Source organism: Anolis carolinensis, chromosome 2 (assembly GCF_035594765.1).
Source record: "Anolis carolinensis isolate JA03-04 chromosome 2, rAnoCar3.1.pri, whole genome shotgun sequence".
NCBI classification, from domain to species: Eukaryota; Metazoa; Chordata; class Lepidosauria; order Squamata; family Dactyloidae; genus Anolis; species Anolis carolinensis.
In genome coordinates this window covers 198,627,714-198,654,011 of record NC_085842.1, presented here as the reverse complement: position 1 = coordinate 198,654,011, position 26,298 = coordinate 198,627,714, and the positions used below count along the sequence as shown (strand labels likewise).

At 43.2% G+C, this 26,298-nt stretch overlaps 1 protein-coding gene across 2 annotated transcripts in view; it reads right to left on the bottom strand.

The window, feature by feature from the left end:
• Positions 1 to 26,298, bottom strand: part of LOC100556496 (PH and SEC7 domain-containing protein 3) — a 251,754-nt gene that overhangs the window by 218,939 nt on the left and 6,517 nt on the right. For both annotated transcript variants that reach the window (XM_062971516.1, XM_062971518.1), the window contains one exon: positions 2,239 to 2,350. In XM_062971516.1, the coding sequence (XP_062827586.1) occupies positions 2,239 to 2,350 (112 nt within the window). Of the gene's footprint in view, positions 1 to 2,238; positions 2,351 to 26,298 lie in introns of those variants that run through there.

Genomic DNA, 26,298 nt, shown 5'->3' with positions numbered 1-26,298 from the left:
CAAACACACTAGAGTTCAATTCTCCATTTTGATGCAGTTCCTCTACTACTTCTTTTTCAACTCCTCTTTTCAGGATGGGCAGCTAGGGAAACAAGCCAATGACAAGCCACAGTTCTGAATTTGAATGTGACAATAAATTATGGTTTAAAAAATGTTGTTTAGCCAAAAAGAAATCCCATGGCTTTTGGCTGGCTAACACACTATTGTGCGTTTACAGGAAGAGGTTGCGATACTACAATAAACCACAATTACATAAACCACAACCTAGTTTACTGACAAAAATACAAAGCTGTCCAATATGTAATATGTCACTTTCAGGACCATAGCCAACAAAATATTTGGGGGGGGGGGGGGGCTGAAACTAAGTTAAGTTAAGTTAAGGCCCTTTCACACAGCCATACAACCCAAAATAACAAGGCAGAAAATCCCAAATTATCTGCTTTGAACTGGGTTATCTGAGTCCACACTGCCATATATTCCAGGTAATGTGGGATTTTATTCAGCTGTGTGGAAGAGGCCTTAGCTGACTCATTGTATATCATTGTAACACAGTACTGATCCATTAGAATATAAGAGAAGCAGAATACCAACCTGGGAAATGCCTGTGTTTGAGCTGTCATATCTTACACTGCCACTCAGCCTGCTTGGAGAATTTTTTTGGAGGAACTGGGGGAAAATAGCCATGCTCTAAATGCAGCCAACAAACCCCTCTTCTGCAGAAATTGTCTATATCAGGGCTTCTTAAAGATTTCTGCTTGGGACCCCTTTTGGCCCAAGAAATCTGTACACGGCCCTGAGTATATAGGTACAGTAGAGCCCCGATTATCCAAGATAAAGGGGAGGGCCGAGATGAACGGCTCAGATAGGGCGAGGTCTCACCAAGGGACGTCCCTGGGCAAGGCCTCGCCCCTTGGGAAGCACCTCGCCATTGCTGCTGTCTAGGCAGGAGTGATGGCGAAGTGCTTCCCAAGGGGCAAGGCCTCGCCCAGAGATGTCCCTCGGCAAGACCTCGGCCCAGGCAAGCGCCTCACCATCACTCCTGCCTAGACAGCAGCGATGGCAAGGCACTTCCCAAGGGGCGAGGTCTAACCGAGGGACGTCCCTGGGTGAGGTCTTGCCCCTTGGGAAGTGCCTCGCCATCACTGATAGGCAGCAGCTATCGCAGGGCGCTTCCTCCTCCCTCTCCTTCTCTCGAACTTGAACGAAGTAGAGGGAGAGGGAGGGGCGCCCCCAGCGGTGTCTCGAATACAGAGCCTCGGTTAACCGGAGCCTGGTTAACCGGGGCTCTACTGTATAAAATATATAATATATATAATATACGTATAAACATCGGATATTAATGACAACAAAGCTTTCTCAACAGACTGGTTTTGCCTTTTTATGAATTACAGCTGAAGCATCTTCTACAGAGTCCACTGTAAAAACTGCACAAGAAATTTGAGTAAACGTCTAAAAGAGCCATTGGATGATGTTCATGAAAAAAAATGGGACTCCAAAATTGTGCTAAGTGGACCACATTTGAAGTGGTCCTTTTAGCAGTGGTCTAGATGTCCCCTCCTTCTTGCTGGTTGCATGGGTGCCATGGTTGATTGGGACCGGCAGTGGCAGCAGCCACATGGGCACAATCCATCCCCTTGTCCTGCTCTAAAGAGCACAGGAAAAGTAATGGCACTGGTGTCCAGTCTGGAAAACCGATCGGCCCAAATCAGATCCAATCTCTTGTCTGGACTACCCAAAACTCTGGAGTATTTCCCAACTTTGCTAAAAATGAAGAAAAGTACATTTAAATGGAAATGACCTATGATACTGATCAGAAGGCACAGTGCATCACGAAGCCACCAGTGATTCATTTGCAGTGGGTGCAGAATGAGATAATCTCATATCTTTGCTCATTCATTGTACAATACCCTTCCTTGCTAAAATACCTGTCTGGATTGCTAAAAAATACTTCATAAGGAACCAGTTCAGATAAATGAATGGTAGCACTCATGACTACTGTTCAGCCATTAGGGCTTACTTTGTCTCCTTCTGTCTCAACCACAGTTAAGAAATGCATAAGTAATTTCAGGTAAAGTATACAAAAGGTATTCTCTATCTGGGCTGACTTCTTAACCATCATCAAAAGAGTACATGATTCTCCCTCTCAGTTACATAAACTCGGCCCATGTTGGCTTGACTTTCAAATAAAACCCTATTTAATTAGGTTGGGGCAGAGATAGGGAAACAATCCTTACTTACCAGATTCTGAAGTATTTTCGTTTTCTGGTCCACCAAATAAAAATTCATATTTGGCCTTGGCAACACTTTGAGAATGAACTGAGGCACCATTAACCCAAACAAATTCTTCTCCCTGCAAATAAAAAAGAGGAAAAACATGGTCAGTTCATTGAGACACATTCCGCCAGCAATTCTTGTCTGAAACCAATAAAAAGAAGACTTTCTCAAGAGCTTGGCCTTGGAAAGCTGCTCTTTCATACAACTACATGCACATGATTGGCTTCAGAATATTTTCTCATCAGCAAATACCCCTCCTTTGTTGAAAGTCCCCCAGTCATCAAAATGTTATTCTATATATTTTTCCAAAATAATTTAATATAACAATCATACACTCATTCTATTCACACTTCCTTGAAGTTCATTCCCATTGAATTCTGCAAGACTCACTACTTCGCAGTAAACACAAGATTGGTTTACAAACTTCTGAACTACTTTTATGCTTACATATACATTTTTGAAACATTCCATCCAAGCCACAATCAGAAACATGACAACCTGGGAGGAAGCAACACCCCACCATGTGTTAAAAGGGGTGATGTGATAATTCTAAATACTTTAGAAATAACGGAACAACTCACTAGAATGATGAGAAGTGATGGATGAGCTCCGTACTCTTGTGTTGTGTCAGATCAGACTGAAAGTAGCCAAACAAATATCTTACATATTGGTATAGAACTCAGTTAACTTCAGAACTAATCCAGATTTGATTACTTATCTCAAAACAGCTGCATGTTAAGAAGCTGTTTTGAAGAACTGCCCTAGTAAGACTGCTTCTGAAGAACACAAGCCTGCTGTCTACAGGAAGCCCCTCTTACCCCAAGGATGTTATTGTTGTTTTTGTTGTTTTTTATTTATATCCTACTTTTTCTCTCCATATGGAGACTCAAGGCGGCTCACAAGTAAAAAGATTGCAATACAACTCAAAATCTAAAAATATAAAAGTACTGTATTAAAACAGAAAAAAAACCTGAAAAGCATTTAAAATCACTGAAGCCCCTGATTATCTTAAAAACCTTCTTGAAATATCTGCCTGAATAAAAAAGTATTAAGCTGCCACCAGAAGGACAGCAGGGAGGTGACCATTCTGGCTTCCCAGGGCAGGGAGTTCCAGAGTCGGGGGGCAGCCACCGAGAAGGCTCTCTCTCTTGTTCCCACCAGTTGAGCTTGAGATGGAGGTGGGACAGAGAGAAGGGGCTCTCCTGAAGATCTCAGGGCTCAGGCAGGTTCGTACAAGGGGGTGTGGTCGGCCAAATAGCCTGGACCTGAACCGTCTAGGGATTTAAAGGTCATAGCCAGCACTTTGAATTGTTCCCAGTAACAGACTAGCAGCCAGTGGAGCAGCCTCAACAGGGAGGTTGTATGCTCCTTGTAGCCAGCCCCAGCGAGCAACCTGGTTGCAGCTCTTTGGGCCATCTGAAGTTTCAGAAAGCTCTTCAGAAGCACCTCCATGTAGAGCGTGTTACAGTAATCCAGACAGGATATAACTAAGGCATGGACCACTGTGGCTAGATCTGGCTTCTCAAGCAATGGGCACAGTTGATGCACAAGTTTTAATTGTGCAAAGGCCCTCCCAGCCACCGCCAATACCTGCGCCTCCAGATTCAATGCCGAGTCCAGGAGGACCCCCAAATAGCTAACCTATGTCTTCAGAGGGAGTGCAACCCCATCCAGCACAGGCTGGATCCCTATTCCCTGATCTATCTTCCGACTGACCAGGAATACCTCTGTCTTGTCTGGATTAAGTTTCAATTTGTTTGCCCTCATCCAGTCCATTAGTGATTACAGACATTGGTTTAGAAAGCTTCCTTATCATTAGATGGAGAGTAGTAGTAGAACTGGGTGTCATCCGCATACAGGTGGCACTGTACTCTAAAACTCTGGATGACCTCTCCCAGTGGTTTCATGTATATGTTAAACAGCATGGGGGACAAAATGGAATCCTGAGGGGGAACCCTACAGGTCAACGGCCAAAGTTTTGAACAAGAGTCCCCCTAGCACCACCTTTTGGGTATGGCCCTCCAGGAAGGATCAGAGTCACTGTAAGGCAGTGCCTCCCGGTCCCATCCCAGCACCATCCCAGCCCGGGGCTGTGGCGCAGACGGGAGAGCAAGCCAGTGCAATTAACTGCAATGGATCACTGACCAGGAGGTCATAAGTTCGAGGCCCGCTCGGAGCTATGTTGTTGTTTGTCTTTGTCCTATGTTAAAAAGGCATTGAATGTTTGCCTAATATGTGTAATGTGATCCGCCCTGAGTCCCCTTCGGGGTGAGAAGGGCGGAATATAAATGCTGTAAATAAATAAATAAATAAATGACCCAAAAAAGATACCAGGGTTAATGGTATCCAAAGCTACTGAAAGGTCCAGGAGAACCAACAGGGATACAATCACACCTGTCTAGCTCTCTGTGTAGGTCATCCACCAAAATGACCAAAACTGCCTGTTTTACAGCCAGGCCTGAAACCAGATTGAAATAGATCTAGATAATCTGTCTCATCTAGAAATCCTTGGAGTTGGGAGGCCAACAATCCCAGTTGGCCTTCAGTCCCAGTTTTCCCAGGAATAGGGAATCTCCCTTCTTTTGCCAAGATGAAACAGACACTCATGGCACACAGGAAGACGAGCCAGAGTCATGAGTTGGATCCACGGGTTAACTGAAATGTTGTGTGGGGAGGGCTCCTCCTTTAATCATGTTCCATAAATGTCTGTTTCACCTAGACAAAGGTACCAATGAAACAAGCATAGCATGACTGCCTCTCGAATAGCCCCCTCGCTCACCTCCTGAGGACTGGGCTGCCGTGGGGATTTTGCATGGCAGCCCTAATTTCTGGAAGTGAGGTTGGCCTTTAAAACTCATGGATAACACTATTTAACACAATTTTTGTTCCTGGATTATAAATGTCATTTCCTAATTGGTTATATCATAAAACACAGAAAAAGTTTATTAAATTGCAAAAAAAATGTTTTTACGGGACATCCTGCAGCACATTTTGTTATAGTTTTTCAATGAAAATCTGATAGTCTTAACCAATTCAACATAGTTTGTGGCAGCCACAAAAACAAAATTTCTGGAGTATAACAACTACTTGCAAAGTAGGTACAGCACAATTAAACAGGAAATAACACATTTAAACCAGGAACAGAATTTTTTTCAAATTTTGTTACATAGTGTATTCAAAATTTGCAAATGTCAACCTGAAAAAGTGAGGGATAACCATAATTTCTGCTGCACTTGCTTTGGGAAGTGCCCTTAAGACAATCAGGTACGAAATACTACAGTAAAGCAGAAAGACGTTCCGGTAAGGGATTCTTGGTTGCCATTTTGACACCTTGGAAACAGATGTGTGATACAAAATACATGCTAGTCAGTTTTGGTTTTTAATTCAAATCAGAGACACTGGGAATTTCTAATGGGGATAAGAGAACCACGTAGCCCTCTGGGTGATGCTGAACTGTATCACTAGATAGCAACACAGCCAATGGTGAAGAACAATGAGAATTAAATATTAAAGAAGATTTACAGCGGGCTACCAGGGCACTGACACCGTATGAGATGTGGGTGTTAAGCACAAAATTCTGAACGTAAGGGAATAACATCCATTAAGTAAAGGTAAAGGTTTCCCCTGATGTTAAGTCCAGTCATGTCTGACTCTGGGGGTTGGTGCTCATCTCCATTTCTAAGCCGAAGAGCCGGCGTTGTCCGTAGACACCTCCAAGGTCATGTGGCTGGCATGACTGCATGGAGCGCCGTTACCTTCCCGCCAGAGTGGTACCTATTGATCTACTCACACTGTCATGTTTTCGAACTGCTAGGTTGGCAGAAGCTGGAGCTAACAGCGGGCGCTCACTCTGCTCCCGGGATTTGAACCTGCGACCTTTTGGTCTGCAAGTTCAGCAGCTCAATGCTTTAACACACTTCGCCACCGGAGCTCCTTAACATCCATTATCTATGGCTAACTACTAGGATTACACGTAACAATTTAATGGTCTTAAACTCAAACTAAGAACAGAATCTAAGAAACCCATTTGCAGATGGAAAATGGAATGAATATGGTGTGCCAAACCATAAGATCAGTCTCAGCCCACATAAGGGAAAGTTCTATAAAAATAACTTAATGAACAAATCCAAAAAGTAAAAGTAATTTACTGGTATCTGACACCTACAAAATTGACTCGGATAACAAGAAATAAATCCCCACTTCGTTAAAGAGCCTGTGATTCCTGGGCACTTATTTCCGTGCTTGGTGGTTTCCCCCTGTATTACAACTATTTTGGCAGAATATACAGAATGACACTGAGAGCATTACAAACCAAACAGTAATACTAGACTTAGTACACAAGAATATGATCTCTTTCCTTTTTCTGGCAAACACAGAAATGGTTCCCAGCAACTTGAAGGAATTTATAGTAGTATAAAACTTGGAATTTAGCTTCACTAGAAAAAAGAACATGTTAGTTCATGCATGCATACAGAGAAAGAGATAATGCTGCCTTTGGGGAACTTGGTGCAGGGGGCTCGCCATATCCATGGCAGTTCAGGTCATGGACGAGCACATCAAATATTTCTTATTAAGTGGCAGTGTATACTTCATGTCACTGCCATTTACGAACATGGGGTGCAATGATCCACTGTTGCTGGAAATTGAAGCTCCAGATCCCATCGTTGTTGTTTATTTGTTCAGTCGCTTCCAACTCTTCATGGCCACCCCCAGCTCCTTCAAGGTCAAGCCAATCACTTCAAGGACACCATCCATCCGTCTTGCCCTTGGTCGCCCCCTCTTCCTTTTTCCTTCCATTTTCCCTAGCATCATTCTCTTCTCCAAGCTTTCCTGTCTTCTCATTATGTGGCCAAAGTACTCATATTTGCCTCTAACATCCTTCCCTCCAGTGAGCAGTCAGGCATTATTTCCTGGAGCATAGACTGGCTTGATCTTCCCATGGTATCCTTTTATTAGCTTTATAAATCCCCGGAATGCTTTGTTGTTTATTCAATCAGTTGCTTCCGACTCTTTGTGAGCTCATGGACCAACTCATGCCAGAGCTCCTTGTTTCCACCCCCAGCTCCTTCAACATCAAGCCAGTCACTTCAAGGATACCATCCATCTTGCCCTTGGTCGGCCCCTTTTCCTTTTCCCTTCCTTTTCTAGCATCATTGTGCTAGAAAAGTTATTCCACCACATCAGACTGTGACTTCTGGAGAGGTTTGAATAAATGACTTGAAAGTCTTTCTCTCACAGCCTCTTATGGTCAGAAACTTTAACTCTTATATTCAGATTGAGGTCTTCAACTGCTATAAACTGTTTTTAAGTAACGACATGCATTTTTCTTTATCGTATAGCATCTAATTTGCAAAAAATATTCTAAATAAACACGCATTACAATTATTGTGCATGAAGCAAAGCCTATGTGCATTGAATCATCAGCAAGCAAAAGTTTCACTATCTTAGTCACCCATGTGAACTATTTTGGAATATTTCAGATTTTGGATAAGAGATGCTCAAGCTGTATGGAAAATGATAGCATGACAAGAAAATAGTAATTCAACCATAAGTAATTCAGATAGCATTGGACTAGGAGGTGACAGAAGGGATGTATAGGAACAAGGGAGATAACACATAAAATGGATTGTGTATCCCTAGACTTCATTTGAACTGGCACCTTTTGGGGAGCCTGCTGAATGCTGGGGACACAGAGAAGCTTGTGAAATAGCACATTTCTTACTGGATGGTTGACAGGTACAAGTACAATTCACAACATGACCATACAAGAATTTATGACTCAGCCTAGCTTCGTGTCTGCATGTTAAACTTTTCATCCATGTAAATATTAAGGGCTGTTGCTATGAATAGAATTCAGCAGCTGTAGAGAACACGCATGAATGAGATCCTATTTAGCTAGTATTAGCTTGCTGAATAGAGCTGTAATTTTCAAATTTTTAATTGATAGCTGAACTAATTAAAAATCTGCTATGAAATCTTATGCACGTTGGCCCAGAAACAAATGCAGGACCTACTATAAGTCAAATTTGGATTGCAGCTTCCCAATTACAGCTTTTAAATTTTATTTATCTAAGAGATGCGCAGTACAACAATAAAGAGCATTACAATTAACAATAAAAACCATTTTATAAAAACACAATAACAATAATCAGGGGCCACAGTGGTGCAGGTCGTTAAATTGCTAAGCTGCAGAACTTGCTGACCAGAAGGTCAGCTGTTCAAATCCACAGGATGGAGTGAGTTGCCGTTGTTAGCCCCAGCTTCTGCCAATGTGATGACCCATGGGCCTTGTAGTCCTGCTCAGGACATTGTAATTCCTGATGAAGATGAAAACTTGGGTTTTTTACCTTCCCAGTCTGAACTGGATTCCTCTCAGCCAGATCTTTCCCAGGCAGATCTGGGAACCTTGCACCTGCAGGAAAGTTGTCTCCCAGAAGTATGTCAAACAAGCCCAGAGTCTACTTCTCCCGTGTTCTTGCGCCGGGAGTTTTGTAAACAACAGAGAAGTTTGGAATCAGCTTCGCGCAGGAGTGCGAGGATTGCAGCTAAGAATGTGGCCAATTAAGACTGCTTCTTGTGAGAATCTTTGGGGAGTCTCACATCTGGTCTCAGAGTTTAGCTTTCGGTTCTGTTTCCCAGAGAACTGCTTCGGCGGGAAAGTTAGACTCTATTTAGGTGTTTTGCCCGCGTAGTAACTTCGCGGAGTCAATTCGTCAGCCTACGGAGCGAGTTGTGTCTGGACAGCGCGCTCCGATTCAAGCCTCGCTCCTGCTCAAGCCTTGCCTTGCCATCCAGCCTTCGCCTTGCTTCCCAGCCTTTGTTTATCTACGGACCTTGCCTTGTTTCCCAGGATCAATCCTTGCCTTGTTTCACGGATTTTACCAAGTTATTCCACGGACCTTGTTCTTGTTCTTAGTTACCTTGTTCCACGTTCAAGCCTTGTTTCAAGTATCAAGTTATTTCCTAGCCTCGCTCAAGTTTCATGGACTAAAGGACCTTGTCATCTCCCCTCACTTTGCTTGGCAAAGTGAGTGTTTCGGTTATTGGATTACAACTTTGGACCTTAATATTTCTTATTTGACATTGCTTTTTTGGACTAATTCTGACCTTTCCTGAAAGGTCTAATTCTGGACTATTTTCTACACTTGTTTTTATTAACTTTATATATTCCTTCAATAAAGATATTAGATAGATTCTGGCCTCTGTGTATGGTTATTGGTGCTCTGCAGCCTGGGTCGTGACAGTTTGACTCCGCCACCCTAAGCACCAATTAACCTCGGCCAGAATGTCTACCGGAGTCGTACCTGGGCCGAGCGGCCAGCCGATTACCTACACCATCGACAAGGAAGAGGTGGACCGAATCCGTGATAAGCTCAATGCACAGGATGGAGAAATAAGGGGTTTGAAGGAACGTGGAGCTCGTCTCCCGGCCATGGCGTTGCCAACCAAGTTTACTGGAGAAGCTTCTAAGGTTCATGTCTTCCGTCGCCAATGTCAAGCTTATCTAGAGGCCCGTGCTGCCGAGTTTCCCCAAGAAGACATCAAAGTGGCATGGGTTTACAGTCTTCTAGACGGGCCAGCGGCCAGCTGGGCGACGGCACTGTTCGACCAAACCTCTCCACACCTAAGATCAGCACAACACTTCTTGGACCACCTCAAGGAGACTTGGGGAATCGAGGACAATTTGGAGGCAGCCGGTCACAAACTCCGTCGTCTTTTCCAAGGAGACAGACCTATGTCTCAGTATATAGCCGAGTTCCGAGTGCTGGCCCACAACACCGGCTGGAACGATGTAGCCCTCAGGGGACAATTCCGGGAGGGTCTCAACATTGAAATGCTGGAAGAAATCTCCAAGGTGGATCCTCCCCAGACCCTCGAGGCACTCATTGATCAATGTCTACGGGCTGAAGTCATGATTGCCAACAGGAAACAGTGGGTTCGAGGCCAGGGCAGTAGAGCCGGGGCAAAACCCCCCGCTCCCGCCAGCGTTCAGCCACGTCCGGTGTGGAGACCCCCACCGCCAACCCCATACCCCAGAGGAGGCGAGGAGGTGCCGATGCAGTTGGGCAATGTGCGTCCCAGACTAGATGCCGCCGAGAAGGCCCGTCGTCAACGCTTAAACCTCTGCTGGTACTGCGGGAACGGGGGCCACTTCGCCAGAGAGTGCCCAGCCAAAGGGAAGCCTGCCGCCCGTCTTGCGGCGGCGTCCTCCACGGAGACGAAGGCCTCTGAGCCGACTAGCACACAGCCGGCGGGGGAAGCCAACGACCGGGTGTAGAGAGGCTCGCCAACCCGGTCAAAAAATCCATCCAAGAGCCGCCAACCGGGGTCCTGTTCCTTCTCGTGGTCACATTATGGTCAGCAAAAAGGGGACCCGTCATGATCCACGCCATGATAGACTCTGGAGCTACCAACAATTTCATCGATAGAGAGTATGCCGACTCTCTGGGATTACAATATCATGATTTCAAGAATGCCCGTGTGGTGCAAGCCATAGACGGCCGTCCCCTCAAGACGGGCCCCGTAAGTCAGTGGTCGGAACCCACCAGGATGTGGATAAGGGAACATATGGAAGAGATTTCCTTCTTTGTTACCGAGGTTCCCCATTTCCCTGTGATTTTGGGAATTCCATGGCTGACTCTCCACGACCCTAACATCTCCTGGTCCAACAGAGAACTGCAGTTTGCTTCACCGTACTGCCAAAACCATTGCCTCGTAGCCAAGGTATGCCATGCCACAGACACCGAGCCCATCATCACCTTGCCAAAGAAGTACTCCGAGTATTGGGATGTATTCAATGAGAAAGAAGCCGAAAAATTACCCCCACATAGACCTTATGACTGTGCCATTGACTTGGTGGAGGGGGCCCCGATCCCGCGAGGGCATCTCTACTCCCTGACTGAACCAGAGCAAGAAGCTCTCAGGGAATTCCTAGAGACAAACCTTCGCAAGGGATTCATCAGACCCTCTCAATCCCCAGCCGCCTCCCCAGTGATGTTTGTGAAGAAGAAGTCAGGGGAACTACGCTTGGTGGTGGACTACAGAGCATTGAACAATATCACCAAGCGGAACAGCTATCCCCTGCCCTTAATCTCGGATCTACTGGATCGGCTTCGAGGAGCCAAGGTTTACACCAAGCTGGATCTTCGGGGGGCTTACAACTTAGTTCGCATCAGGGAAGGGGACGAGTGGAAGACCGCCTTCCAGACCAAATTCGGATTATTTGAGTCCCGAGTTATGAATTTCGGTTTATGCGGAGCCCCCGCAACGTTCCAGCATTTTGTCAATGACATTTTTCAGGACTATCTAGACAGGTTCTTGATAATCTACCTGGACGATTTTTTGGTGTTTTCCAGATCACAATCAGAACATGAGAACCACGTCAAAATGGTGTTACAACGATTGCGGGATCATGGACTTTATGCCAAGCTGGAAAAATGCGCCTTTGATCTACAAGAGGTAGATTTCCTTGGTTACCGCATCTCGCCTCTAGGGCTTTCCATGGATCCAGCCAAGGTTTCAGCAGTATTGGAATGGCGGGCGCCAACTAACAAGAAAGAGGTGCAGCGTTTTTTGGGGTTCGCGAACTATTACCGCAAGTTCATTCCAGATTTTGCCCGCTGGTCCGACCCCATCACTAGCTGCATCCGTGGAAAGCAGCCTTTCCGCTGGACTGATCAAGCAGAGAAAGGGTTCCAGCAACTAAAGAAACTATTCACCTCCCAGCCAATTCTACAGCACCCAAATCCTGGAACCCCTTTTGTGGTGCAAGCGGACGCCTCTGATGTGGCAATTGGGGCTGTACTCTTACAACCGGTGGGAGATCACCTCCACCCCTGTGCCTTTTATTCTCGTCAACTAACCACACCAGAGAGGAATTACACCATTTGGGAAAAGGAACTACTGGCCATAAAGGCAGCCTTTGAAACTTGGAGACATTGGCTAGAAGGGGCCAAATTTCCCATTGAAGTCCACACTGATCATCGTAATCTAGAACATCTAAGAACTGCCCGCAAACTAAATCAGAGGCAGCAACGTTGGGCTTTATTCTTTGAACGTTTCAACTTCCAGATCCATTATGTGACCCCAGCCCAAACCAAGCAAGCAGACGCCCTGTCACGTAAACCGGAATACGCTGCAGGACGCAAGGAGACCTTTGAATCCCAACTGTTACAACCCGAGAACTTTGCCACGCTCACGGTGGGGAACACCAAATCCATTCCCATTGGTTCAACTTCCCCTACTCCAGGACCCATCTGTGCTCAAGAAATCAGGGCTAGTCAGCAAGCAGATGCCTGGGCGCAGGACCAACTTCGCCAAGGTCTGCATTTTCCCTTTTCGCTTAAAGATGGGCTGCTCTGCTATAGAAATCATGTTTATATCCCACCCGGACCGGGCAGGGAAAAAGCGCTTCGTCTGTGTCATGACTGCAAACCAGCAGGACACTTCGGACTATTTAAAACTATGCATTTGATCCTAAGGGATTTTTGGTGGCCCAAGATCCGCAAGGATGTGGAAAAATATGTCAACACCTGCCCTGTATGCCAGCGCTCCAAGATACGAAGGGAGAGGCCCTCAGGGCTTTTACACCCCCTTCCTACCCCATCTCGCCCATGGGAAATAATTTCCGCGGATTTCATCACTGACCTACCACCTTCCTGTGGATTCACCACGATCCTAGTGGTGGTGGACCTTTTCACCAAGTTAGCCCATTTCATTCCCTGCGAAGGCCTCCCCACGGCCAAAGAAACTGCGGATCTATTTCTTCAACATGTTTTCAGACTACATGGATTGCCCAAGAGTTTAGTCACAGACCGTGGATCTCAATTCACCTCTCGTTTTTGGAAGGCACTACAAAAACTATTGGGCATAGACTCTCGCTTATCTTCAGCTCATCATCCCCAAACAGATGGGCAAACGGAGCGCACCAATGCCACTTTGGAGCAGTATCTTCGCTGTTATGTAAACTATCAACAGGACAATTGGGCTTCTCTGTTACCACTGTCTGAGTTTGCCTACAACAATGGAGTTCAAGCTTCTACAAAAGAAACGCCGTTCTTTGCAAACTACGGCTTCCATCCACGTTTCTTCCCCCCTGTCATTGAAACTTCAGAAGTTCCCGCAGCAGAGGATTGGCTGCAGGAACTCACAGCGGCGCAACAACTTTTGCTCCAGCAACTGGACCAAGCCAAGGAGGACTATAAACGCCACGCTGACAAACATCGCCAGCCGGGCCCCGAAATCAAGGTAGGAGATCGGGTTTTCCTGTCCACTCGCTTTCTGCCCTCCCACCGCCCTTGCCGGAAGTTAGATGCCCGTTTCATTGGCCCCTATCCAGTGGTGGCGCAATTAAACCCCGTGACTTTCAAACTCCAACTTCCGCGTTCAATGCGCATTCACCCAGTGTTTCACCGTTCCCTGCTCCTTCCGGCGGATGGTGTGCGACCTGATACAGACCAACCGGCCCCCCCTCCTGTTTTGATGGATGGGGAGGAGGAGTTCGAGGTTGAGGACATTTTGGATTCTCGCTTTCACCGCCGCCGCCTACAATATCTCATTGACTGGGTGGGTTTTGGCCCTGAGGAACGCTCTTGGGAAGACGCCTCCACAGTCCATGCTCCTGATCTAACCCGTCGCTTTCATCAGACCTATCCCACCAAACCGCGACCTCGCGCCTCGGGGAGAGGGCCCCAGTTTGGGAGGGGCCTTGAGGAGGGGGATAGTGTGATGACCCATGGGCCTTGTAGTCCTGCTCAGGACATTGTAATTCCTGATGAAGATGAAAACTTGGGTTTTTTACCTTCCCAGTCTGAACTGGATTCCTCTCAGCCAGATCTTTCCCAGGCAGATCTGGGAACCTTGCACCTGCAGGAAAGTTGTCTCCCAGAAGTATGTCAAACAAGCCCAGAGTCTACTTCTCCCGTGTTCTTGCGCCGGGAGTTTTGTAAACAACAGAGAAGTTTGGAATCAGCTTCGCGCAGGAGTGCGAGGATTGCAGCTAAGAATGTGGCCAATTAAGACTGCTTCTTGTGAGAATCTTTGGGGAGTCTCACATCTGGTCTCAGAGTTTAGCTTTCGGTTCTGTTTCCCAGAGAACTGCTTCGGCGGGAAAGTTAGACTCTATTTAGGTGTTTTGCCCGCGTAGTAACTTCGCGGAGTCAATTCGTCAGCCTACGGAGCGAGTTGTGTCTGGACAGCGCGCTCCGATTCAAGCCTCGCTCCTGCTCAAGCCTTGCCTTGCCATCCAGCCTTCGCCTTGCTTCCCAGCCTTTGTTTATCTACGGACCTTGCCTTGTTTCCCAGGATCAATCCTTGCCTTGTTTCACGGATTTTACCAAGTTATTCCACGGACCTTGTTCTTGTTCTTAGTTACCTTGTTCCACGTTCAAGCCTTGTTTCAAGTATCAAGTTATTTCCTAGCCTCGCTCAAGTTTCATGGACTAAAGGACCTTGTCATCTCCCCTCACTTTGCTTGGCAAAGTGAGTGTTTCGGTTATTGGATTACAACTTTGGACCTTAATATTTCTTATTTGACATTGCTTTTTTGGACTAATTCTGACCTTTCCTGAAAGGTCTAATTCTGGACTATTTTCTACACTTGTTTTTATTAACTTTATATATTCCTTCAATAAAGATATTAGATAGATTCTGGCCTCTGTGTATGGTTATTGGTGCTCTGCAGCCTGGGTCGTGACAGCCAACCTAGCAGTTCAAAAACATGCAAATGTGAGTAGATCAGTAGGCACCAATTTGTGCGGTAAGGTAACGGCGCTCCATGTAGTCATGCTAGCCACATGACCTTGGAGGCATCTACGGACAACGCTGGCTCTTTGGCTTAAAAATTGAGATGAGCACCATCCCCTAGAATTGGACTCAATTAAACTTAATGTCAAGCAGAAACCTTTACTTTTAATAATAATAATAATTGTTGCTATCATTTTTATTATAATTCATTTATATCCCACCTTTTCCCTAAGATAGAATTCAAGGTGGCTTGCAAATGTTAACCAAACAGATTAAACTACAGTTGACCCTCTGTATCCACAAATTCTGCACCCACAGATTCAACTATCTTGGGCAGGCCTGCACAACATGTGGCCCTCCAGATGTTTTGGACATCAGCTCCTATAAGACCTAACCATTGAACAAGCAGGTTAAGGCTTCTGGGAGTTGGAATCCCAAATACTTGGAGAGCTGCAAGTTGTTCAGGCCTGATCTAGGGCTTTAAAATATTCCAAAAGATTTTTTTAAAGGGTAACATTCATTTTGACATTTTATTTAATTGTATATAATGGCACGGGTATCTACGGATTTTGTTATCTATGCCCAACGCAAGGACAAAAACATCCATAAAGACATACAGAAGTTATTTTAAAATGCAATTAATCTACAGAATGAAAATCATTTAAAATCTAGTCAAAGATGGATGATAATTCCTACTAACAGCAATTTAATGATCTGAGAAGTTGTGTTTGATCTCTTTATTTAAAAGCAGAGTCTGTGGGAAATCAATAGGGAAAACATTTCACAATTTGGAAGCAATACCAGAGCACACCCTTGCCAAAAATGCTATGATGGGGTTGCCGTAAGGCAGATTCCAGGTAACTGGAAGGCAGATAATACTTAGGGTATATGTTCCATGGGGGATATGTTCCTAAGCTTCACATGGATAAGCAAAACCATGGATAACTGTGACCTCTATTGAAATGATAGACTTCTGGCCTATGTATTCCATAAAGTTGTGTTGAGGGACCTAGAAAATGCCTAAAAATAACACAATTTTTCCGACATGGATAAATGAGGCAGGAGATACTGACTGGTCTCATTGATACAGTGATTGTACTACTATCCTCAATGGATATGACAAAAACAGAGTAGACCCCCCCACACACGAAAATTCTTATTCTTATATTGACCCATTTAGATGGTGGCTAATCAATGAGTATAGCTATTCCAATTTAGCAATCTAGGAGAGTTTTGAAAATATGATAGACTGTCCACTGTGTCCAGGAGCTTGTAGCTAATAAAATCTACCATTATCAATACAGTAACAACCCTTGCCTGGCTATTGCACCCCCACGATACATATTCCTGTGATAAGCCTGAGATACTTGGTGTATTGTTCGTGGCTTCTAGTTCTTGCATACTGATTCAAAGGCAATGTCTACGCAAATTCTGCTAGGCATCTGCTCACAGGAAAGCTACTAAAAATGTGTGCTAATTTTCCAGCCATCTCAAGCTGTGAATCTTACTACCCTCTGTGCAATGCCAACCCTATCAACTAGACAGAATGAAGCAACCACCTCAGGTAGCCAATTTTGGATATTACAAAAAGGCAGCAAACTGTTTGCTATTTTAGTGTACGGTTATTGAATTTTTGCTACCAAAATAGACATAGAGGTCCTTGTGTGATTTTCCACTGCATGTGCCAAAATAAATTGGCTGTCTTTGGGTACTATATACACTTTGACTTCAGTTAGTGGGGGGTACCATTTGCTGCTCTGCCCTGGAGGCAAAATATCTTAGGTGAGCCCTGCTTCTGTCACAACAGAGGCACTTCTGAGTTCTTTCAGTCTTTCCCAGGAGATAGTTTTAAATTAGTTCACAGTATTTGCCAGACTCTTACTGCTGGCCCAGCTCTGCTTGCACATTCCATCATGATGCAAAGCTGCAAGTTTATAGCTCCCAATGACTAAATAAATAATGACAACCATATACAGGTTGAACATTCCTTATCCAGAGTTCTGAAATACAGGGTTCCCTCACTTATCGCTGGGGTTAGGTTCCAGGACCATCCACAATAAATGAAAATCCGTGAAGTAGGGACACTACATTTATTTTAATATTTATACATTATTTTAGTAGTTATACACTATTTTAAGTCTTTATCAATCAATTGTGTGTTGATAAATCGCCTCCTTCTCCTCCTGTTGCCTCTTGGGCTCCTTTTCTCTTCCTTTGGCTTCTCCTTCCTCCCTTCCTTAGGCTGTAAATTGTGATTTTTTATTATTTATAATATTCTTTTAGAGTTTACTGAAAAAGTGCGAAACAGCGAATCCACGAAAAGTGAACTGTGAAGTAGTGAGGGAACACTGTACTCCAAAATTGTCCACATGGGTGTCTGTGATAGTGATATCCCTTGTTTCTGACAATTCAATGTGTACAAATTTTTTTTCACAAGCAAAACTGTCCAAAATATTAAGTATAAAAATAGCTTTAGGCTATGTGTTGTATATGAAATGTGAATTAATTTTGTGTTTAGATGTGGATCCCATCTCCAAGATATTTCATTTGTAAGGTAAAGGTTTTCCCTTGACGATAAGTGCAGTTGTGACCGACTCTGGGGGTTGGTGCTCATCTCCATTTCTAAGCCGAAGAGCCGGCGTTGTCCGTAGGCACCTCCAAGGTCATGGCTGGCATGACTGCATGGAGCGCCGTTACCTTCCCGCCAGAGTGGTACCTATTAATCTACTCACATTTGCATGTTTTTGAACTGCTACGTTGGCAGGAGCTGGGGCTAACAGCGGGCACTCCTTCCGCTCCCGGGATTTGAACCTGGGACCTTTTGGTCCGCAAGTTCAGCAGCTCAGCGCTTTAACGCACTGTGCCACCATTTGTACATGTGTGCTAATATTCCAAAATCTAGAAAAATATTTAATTTATCATGTCAGAAGTGAATTGAGAATACTGTTATAATGTATTTTTGAAAACCACAAACAAAGTTAAAAAATTGGCTTTATACTAAATTTTCTTTGACCAGAAGCTGGCTATGTGGAGTGCCTCTGGTGTCGCTGTAAGAAGGTCCTCCATTGTGCATGTGGAAGGGCTCAGGTTGCATTGTAGTAGGTGGTATGTGGCTTGCTCTTCTCCACACTCACATGTCGTGGACTCTACTTTGTTGCCCAATTTCTTAAGGTTGGCTCTGCATCTCGTGGTGCCACAGCGCAGTCTGTTTAGTGCCTTCCAAGTCGCCCAGCCTTCTGTGTGCCCAGGGGGAACTTTCTCATCGGCAATCAGCCATGGCTTGAGGTTCCGGATTTTAGCCTGCCACTTTTAGACTCTCGCTTGCTGAGATGTTCCTGCGAGTATCCCTGTAGATCTTAGAAAGCTTTTTTTTTTTTTTAATTTAAGGCATTGGCATGCTGGCCGATATCCGAACAGAGGATGGGCCAGAGATGTCAACGCCTTGGTTCTTTTATTACTGGCTGCTACTTCCCGATGGATGTCAGGTGGCGCAATATCGGCTAAACAGTATAATTTCTCCAGCGGTGTGAGGCGTAGACATCCTATGATAATGCGGCATGTCTCATTAAGAGCCACATCCACTGTTCTAACGTGGTGAGATGTATTCCACACTCATCATGCATATTCAACATGGAAAAAGATGAAATCTGGTAAGGGATAATCAACCTGTATGGAATTATACATGAATACATGAAACGTACATGACAGGCTTTTAGAAACTGACCAGAAAAGGCTTTTAAGGCTATGAGATATTCTTTGTGTGTGGAATATTTTAATGCTTAATGTTTTTTAACTTTAAAATGTTTTGTTTTAAATTCTTTTTATATTTATGCTTTTATTGAAGTGTTTGTCTCATTTCAATCTGTATTGTTTTAACTATTTTGTTAGCTGACTTCAGTCTCACTGAGTGTAGCTTCGACGGCCATAATTTGAGGATATTGCTCACCCTTGAGATTTTCCATTGGTCCTCAAATTTTAGCAGTGCAATTACTTTAAACTTCAGCAATCAGAAATATAGTTTAGGTGTCTAAAGACAAAGGACAGGTGACATTATGAAAGGAACAGATAAATATAAGAGTCCTAAAGTTAGAAATTTGGGGATAGAACAAAAAATCATTGGGGGTGAAATCTTATTTGGAGGAACAATGCCCTTATCATCCCCCTTAAATAGGCCCCTTGGCCCATGATTGGCACTAAGAGTTATAAGCTACTAGCTTGGGTACCTGCTCGGATTATTTGAAAAAGTCAATTTTAATTGTCAAAAATGCATAAGGTTGTGGGTGAACTACAACTCACATCATGCCAGGTTAACCCCCTGAAATTCCATCAGTGATTTAAGTTTGTCATGTTGGGCAAGTTTGCTTTCTAGATGCATCATCGGTGGGGTTCAGTGAACTACAACTCCCACCACTGTGGGTCAGTCCTCCTCAATTCCCTCCATCAGGTTCAGTTGGTCATGGGGGTTCTGTGTGCCAAGTTAGGTCCAGGTCCATCATTCATGGGGATCAGAGTGCTCTTTGATTGCAGATGAACTATAAATCCTAGTACAGTAGAGTCTCACTTATCCAACACTTGCTTATCCAACGTTCTGGATTATCCAACGCATTTTTGTAGTCAATGTTTTCAATATATCGTGATATTTTGGTGCTAAATTCGTAAATACAGTAATTACTACATAGCATTACTGCGTATTGAACTACTTTTTCTGTCAAATTTGTTGTATAGCATGATGTTTTGGTGCTTAATTTGTAAAATCGTAACCTAATTTGATGTTTAATTGGCTTTTCCTTAATGCCTCCTTATTATCCAACATATTCGCTTATCCAACATTCTGCCGACCCGTTTATGTTGGATAAGTGAGACTCTACTGTAATTGTATTAGTCATATCAATAGTCACAGCTGCAGTAGTAGATTTGTGAAACCTCAATACAATGAAAGGAGAAGAACCAGGCCATGAAAGCAAGTTATAAATAGAGAGCAGAACACAATTCAAAGACTCAAGGTTGTTCTCCATCTGCATAACCTCACCCATTTCTTGTTTACAGTGTATATGGGGCCATGGTGATTTAGGCTTTGATGTCTTGTTTAAATATAAACACATGCTGTAAAGAATGTACACAAAATATTTAATATACGATATATTAAATATTTTAGAATGCCTCTGTCTAATTTTACACAATGTGAGAAAAGGACTTTAATATACACGAGCAACCAACTGTTGAATTATGAATAAATTTTATGCAAATCTCACGAATTCGATGACTCCAATCTAATTGGGGTTTCCAGTATGATCCAGGCCCATTTCTGAAAAAAGTTTAAGTGTTAGGAGCTAATCAGATTTATGAAATGTTTGAAAACAAGGATTTTGTGATAGTTGCACGTGTATATTAATGTCCTTTTCTCACATTGTGTAAAATTAGACAGAGGCATTCTGTACTCTTCTTTTAATAGGATTGCCTTTTACAACTTTACATAGATTGTCCTCATTTTCTCTTGAGCTTATCTCAATCATCCAAATAAATCTTGTTGTGCTGGTTTGTTTGCTGTTATGGTGGGAAATCGCTTTCTAGCTAATAATTACTGAGATAGCAGATGATTTGGGTTTGGAGCAGGACAGTGAGAAGATCGGAATCATTATAATAGGGGTGGACAGGTATGACATGCTATAAATGAATGTACATAAAATATTTAATAGACAATATATTAAATATTTTAGAGGCTCTTTTTTAAGGAGTTTTACTGACACTAGATCAGTGATTCCCAAACTCTAGTTCTCTAGGTGTTTTCGACTTCAACTTCCAGAAGCCTCAGTTACCTTGACCAATGATACAAGATTCTGGAGCTGAAGGCCAAAACACCTAGAAGACCAGATCAATGCTCCTTTCCACAACATTGGTTGGCTGGGCATGCATTGCACCTCACAAAGGACAATTACGTATTTGAAGAAAGTTGCCAACTATCTAATCTATGTCAAAGATAAAACCTATAAAGAATAGATGCCCTTCTGCTCATATCTGACTGAACCTTCCCAAAATGGTAATTTGTATTGTATTTCTATCAAAGTATAGCATTTAAGAATTTGAATATATGCATATAAATTAGCATATGCAAACTTTATACATAGCTAGGTCCTCTGGTGGCACAGTGTGTTAAAGCGCTGAGCTGCTGAACTGCTGAAGTTCAAATTCCGGGAGCGGAATGAGCGCCCGCTGTTAGCCCCAGCTCCTGCCAACCTAGCAGTTCGAAAACATGCAAATGTGAGTAGATCAATAGGTACCGCTCCTGTGGGAATGCAACGGCGCTCCATGCAGTCATGCCGGCCACATGACCTTGGAGGTGTCTATGGATAACCCCAGCTCTTCGGCTTTGAAATGGAGATGAGCACCAACCCCCAGAATCAGACACGACTGGACTTAACGTCAGGGGAAACCTTTACCTTTTACTAGGTTCTCTTCCCTTCCCTTGTCTTGTGAAACATTTCCCATGTTTTAGTAATGCGTAACATGGCCACCTTAACCATGGGTGTTACTTTCAACATTAGTGTTGGTGCACAAAGGGGAGAGATCAAAACGAAGAAAAGAATGAGGCAAGGCTCCAAGTGATGCTGAGAAACAGGAAGTTTACTTAGCACAGAAGATGCCCAATGTGTGTTTTTTAATTGGCTTGCCTGCCCACAAAGCAAACAGTCTTATGCAATCCTATGCTGTTGTTGCAGTGATCAATGTAAAAGCTTATGCTGTGTCAGAAAGGGCTTTTTGATACTGCCCTCCACTATTTCCTTCCACCAGATCATCTGCAGCCACATCCAGTACCCGCAAGAAGCTGAAATCTGGCTTTTCACTTAAAAGTTAATACAATTCTGAAGTCATTCAAACCTTCAAGACACTGTTCTGGCAGCCCTGCTTAGCAACTTCCTGTGCTGTCAAATAGTTTTATGAAGATCTTCTAGCCACAAGCGGGGAGCATTTTTAGGGAAGACAATGTAGTCTTAGCAAGAAAAAGTGCAGGAAAGGCAGGGAATTGTGTTGTAATATTTTGCTTCTGCTATTGACTTAGGACAAAAGACTGCTTGCTTTACCACTTCGTCCAAGTGGATATAAGACTAAGGCTGGATCTACACTGCTCTATATCCCAAAATATGATTCTTATGTAACAAAATTTGAAAAAAAAATATGTTCCTTGTTTGAAAGAGTTATTTCCTGTTTAATTGTGCGGTACTTACTTTAAAAGTAGATGTTATACTTCAGAGATTTTTTTGTGCCTGCCACAAACTATGTTGAATTGGTTGAGGATCTATGAGATATTCATTGAAAAACCAGAGCAAAATGTGCGGCAGGATGTCCCGCGAAAACAAAGTTTTTTCAGTTTAATAACTGAACTGCTGACCTGAAGGTTGCCGGTTCGAATCTGCAAGACAAGGTGAGCTCCTGTCTGTCAGCTCTAACTTGCGGGGACATGAGAAGTCGCCCAGCAACACATCTGGGTGTCCCCTGGGCAACGTCTCTGTGGACAGCCAATTCTCTCACACCAGAAGTGACTTGCAGTATGTTTTCAAGTCGCTTCTGACAGGATAAAAAAGTTTAATAAACATTTTTCATGTTTTGATTATAGAACCAATTAGGAAATGACGTGTACAACCCAGGGACAAAAATCGTGTTACATAGGGCCCTTCCAGACAGGCCCTATATCCCAAGATCTGATGCCAGGTTTTCTGCTTTAAACTGGATTATATGAGTATAATCTGCTTATCCTAGATTATCTGACACTGTAGATGCATATAATCCAGTTCAAAGCAGATAATCTGGGGTAGAATCCTGAGATATAGGGCAGTGTAGAACCAGCCAAAGCATCATTCATAAAGGAAGAAGACAAGATTACTATCTGTAAGCAGGGCAATTTTTTCACATTACATGGGAGTCACTTCCCAGAACATCAATTCATAGGAGTTGCACATAAAGGTTACAATCCCGCCCTCTGTCAAATGTGCTTACCTCAACCAAACATCACAATCACTTGATATTTAGTGCTCAGACGAAATCATGAACAAAATATAGCCCAAGGATACTGCCAGGGAATTTACAATGGTAACATCACACCAACCTTAAGCATGTCTAGCAAGTGGAAAAGCCTGCTCGATAAACATGCACTGGATTGCTTTACATGAAAATGAGCTGCCAACTGGGAAATCTATAAGTCTGTCATAAACTTGCTAGCTCGCCTTGACAAGCCTCTTTTGATCAGCCCTGGAACTGCCATATATATCACTTTGAATAGGCAGCTCAGGTGATGAACACTAACAGGATTGGAGCCAAAACTAGGCCACCTGCGAAAAAGTGGAGCGTCAATTATTGGGGGGTTTTTTAGTTCCTTTTGATCAGCAGTTGGGGAAAACCTGTTTGGAAAATACTTCATACAATGAAATATTACTTCTTCAGAAACTGAAAATACATATCCAGTAGTGTTGTGTGTGGTATTTGTTTCATCTGTTTCATTTGTGTATTTGTTTCGTACCATGCATTCGGATGCACGAAATAAAAGAAAATTTTTCTCCACTTGGCTTGGCTTGCTGGTTGCCTTGCCTTGCGCCTTGCCTTGCTGGTGAGGGACTGGACACTGGGCAAAGATTTGGGTTTTATTTTTTGTCTGACTGCTTGGCATATTTTTTTGTTCTTTGAAGAGAAGGGGTTGGGATTTTTGAAGTGGTAGGGGTTGATTTGGAGCGTTTGTGGAGCTTTTCTTCTTTATTCTTTGTGTAAAAACCCCGTTCTTCCTCCGCACATTGGTTTAAAAAAAGAAAAGAAATAAAAAAAGAAAAGAAAACCCCTTTCTTACCCCTTAATATGTACTGAATAGCAAAATCACAGTAAAAATTAATTGCAAAAAAAGAAAAGAAATATTTTTCAAAGGAAATTGTTGGGCTTCCCTTCTCCATTTAGAAATCAAACCTGTCTCTCTCTCTATAACTGGCCCTTGGAAAAACTACTCTTTTATTTCTCCCTATCTCTGTATTGCCTGTGGCTTAGCCCTCCCTCTCCTTTGGGATATACAGAGAACAAATATAATAGGATAGTCTTATTATTTGTTATAAATTACATATGTCTTTGAAAGCAAAGACATTTTTCAGTTCCTGTCTCTATTCCAGCCTTCAGTCTCTCTCTAAAACTGGCCCTTAGTAGAACTATAATTATTTTCTCCCAATGGTCCGAAATGTTTTTTGGGACATGAGACAAAAATCCCATTTGGATAGGTGCCCTGTTTTCAGAAGCAGAGACAAAAACAAAAATGAGCCGAAATGAATGAATGAAGGAAATAAATGACTGAAGGAATGAGCATCCGCTGTTAGCCCCAGCTTCTGCCAACCTAACAGTTTGAAAACATGCAAATGTGGGTAGATCAATAAGTACCGCTCCAGCGGGAAGGTAATGGCGCTCCATGCAGTCATGCCAGCCACATGACCTTGGAGGTGTCTACGGACAACACCGGCTCTTAGAAATGGAGATGAGCACCAACCCCCCCAGAGTTGGACATGACTGGACTTAACATCAGGGGAAACTTTTACCTTTACCAAAACAAAACGAACAGTGATTCCACACAAATGCACACCACTAACAGCTATAATTACTAGTCTACTTATGAGTTACTTCTGCTACAGATGCATCAGTGGACACAAACATTAAATTGAAAACAAAATCCAGGTGTGGTAACCACGACGAGTACAAATCCAGCCACTTCATCCTTTACACCACTGTAATGTTTCACACCACTTATCCTCATTGCACTTCACTTATGTGACAGACCCACATGCATCAGAGAGCTATATGCTTCTAATGCATACACAATATCTGGGCTCGCATCAGCAGGCTAAAATATATGGCTGTTTATTGCAGTAAATCTTAGTGCTGGGTACAGCATCCTACCCTGTTTCCCCTAAAATAGGACATCCTCAGAAAATAAGACCTAGTAGAGGTTTTACTGAATTGCTAAATATAAGGCCTTCCCTGAAAGTAAGACCTAGCAAAGATTTTGTTTGGAAGCATGCCCGTCAAACAAAACACCAGAGCATGCAGGATCAGTAAATGTACGTACCATAGAGTGTTGTACATGGAAATATTGGTAGTAACATGAAATTCTTGATAGGATTCACAGTTTGTCTGGTTATATGGGTTTGTGATGACAACTACTGTACAGTATATAATAAATGTTCATTTTTTTTGTTCAACAATAACCGTGAATTCTTCATCATGGAAAAATAAGGCATCCCCTGAAAATAAGACCTAGTGCATCTTTGTGAGCAAAAATTAATATAAGACACTGTCTTATTTTCGGGGAAACACAGTAGTTAGACAAGAAGACAGAAAGCTGCCTGTGAGTTTTCCCTTATTTCTCCTTAAAGGAAAGAACTATAAATGCATTCAATTTGCAAAAGGGGCCATAGAATCCCAATGGAATGAGCAGCTTCTTCCTCTGGATGACAGACCTGCATTATTCATGGGAGCAGATGGTATTGTTACCAAATTTTAGATTCTGGACTTAATGTCCTTTCCATGGGAGGCACTTAGATTAAGAGTGGACAGCAAGTGTCAATTATTTTATGGACCCCAAGACAGCCTTCTATTTTCAGTAAAAGCAGGGCAAGTTGCATTCTTGGAAGACTCCAGGAAATACAACGCATGTCAAGTTCACACACACACACATATGCAAGCACTTTTCGCCAACCCAGCAACAGATTTCTGGCTAACTGCAGTTTCTTTATTAAGAAACTGCAGACCTTAGTAGATTGGGTTCAACAGTAAATTGCCCTCTGAATCCACTAACTTTCCCATATTTATAATAATAATAATCATCATCATCTTCTTCTTCTTCTTTATTTATATACCGCTCCATCTCCTCAAGAAGACTCAGGGCGGTTTCCACCACGAACATAAAAACATTCAGTTGTCAAAAAACACCACACAACAAAGTACAGCATAATACACATGATAAACAACATCGTAAGACAAAATCAAAACAATTCTCTTAAGAACAGACACAAAATTACAAATCCAAATCTCCATCAAGGATTCAAATACCAGCAAACTTCAAGGTAGGCATGGTCAATTATAAGGGATAGGTAAAACTAGTGAATTCCATCTTTGATTCCAATTATATGAAAGGCATTATTGTCCCTGTGCAGCAATGCACAGCTTGCATGGTTGAAGCACAGAGTTGCAAACCTGTGTCACTAATTTGAGGACACTTCTCTACTGCTGGAATCTTTAATCCTGTTAAGGGTATATATT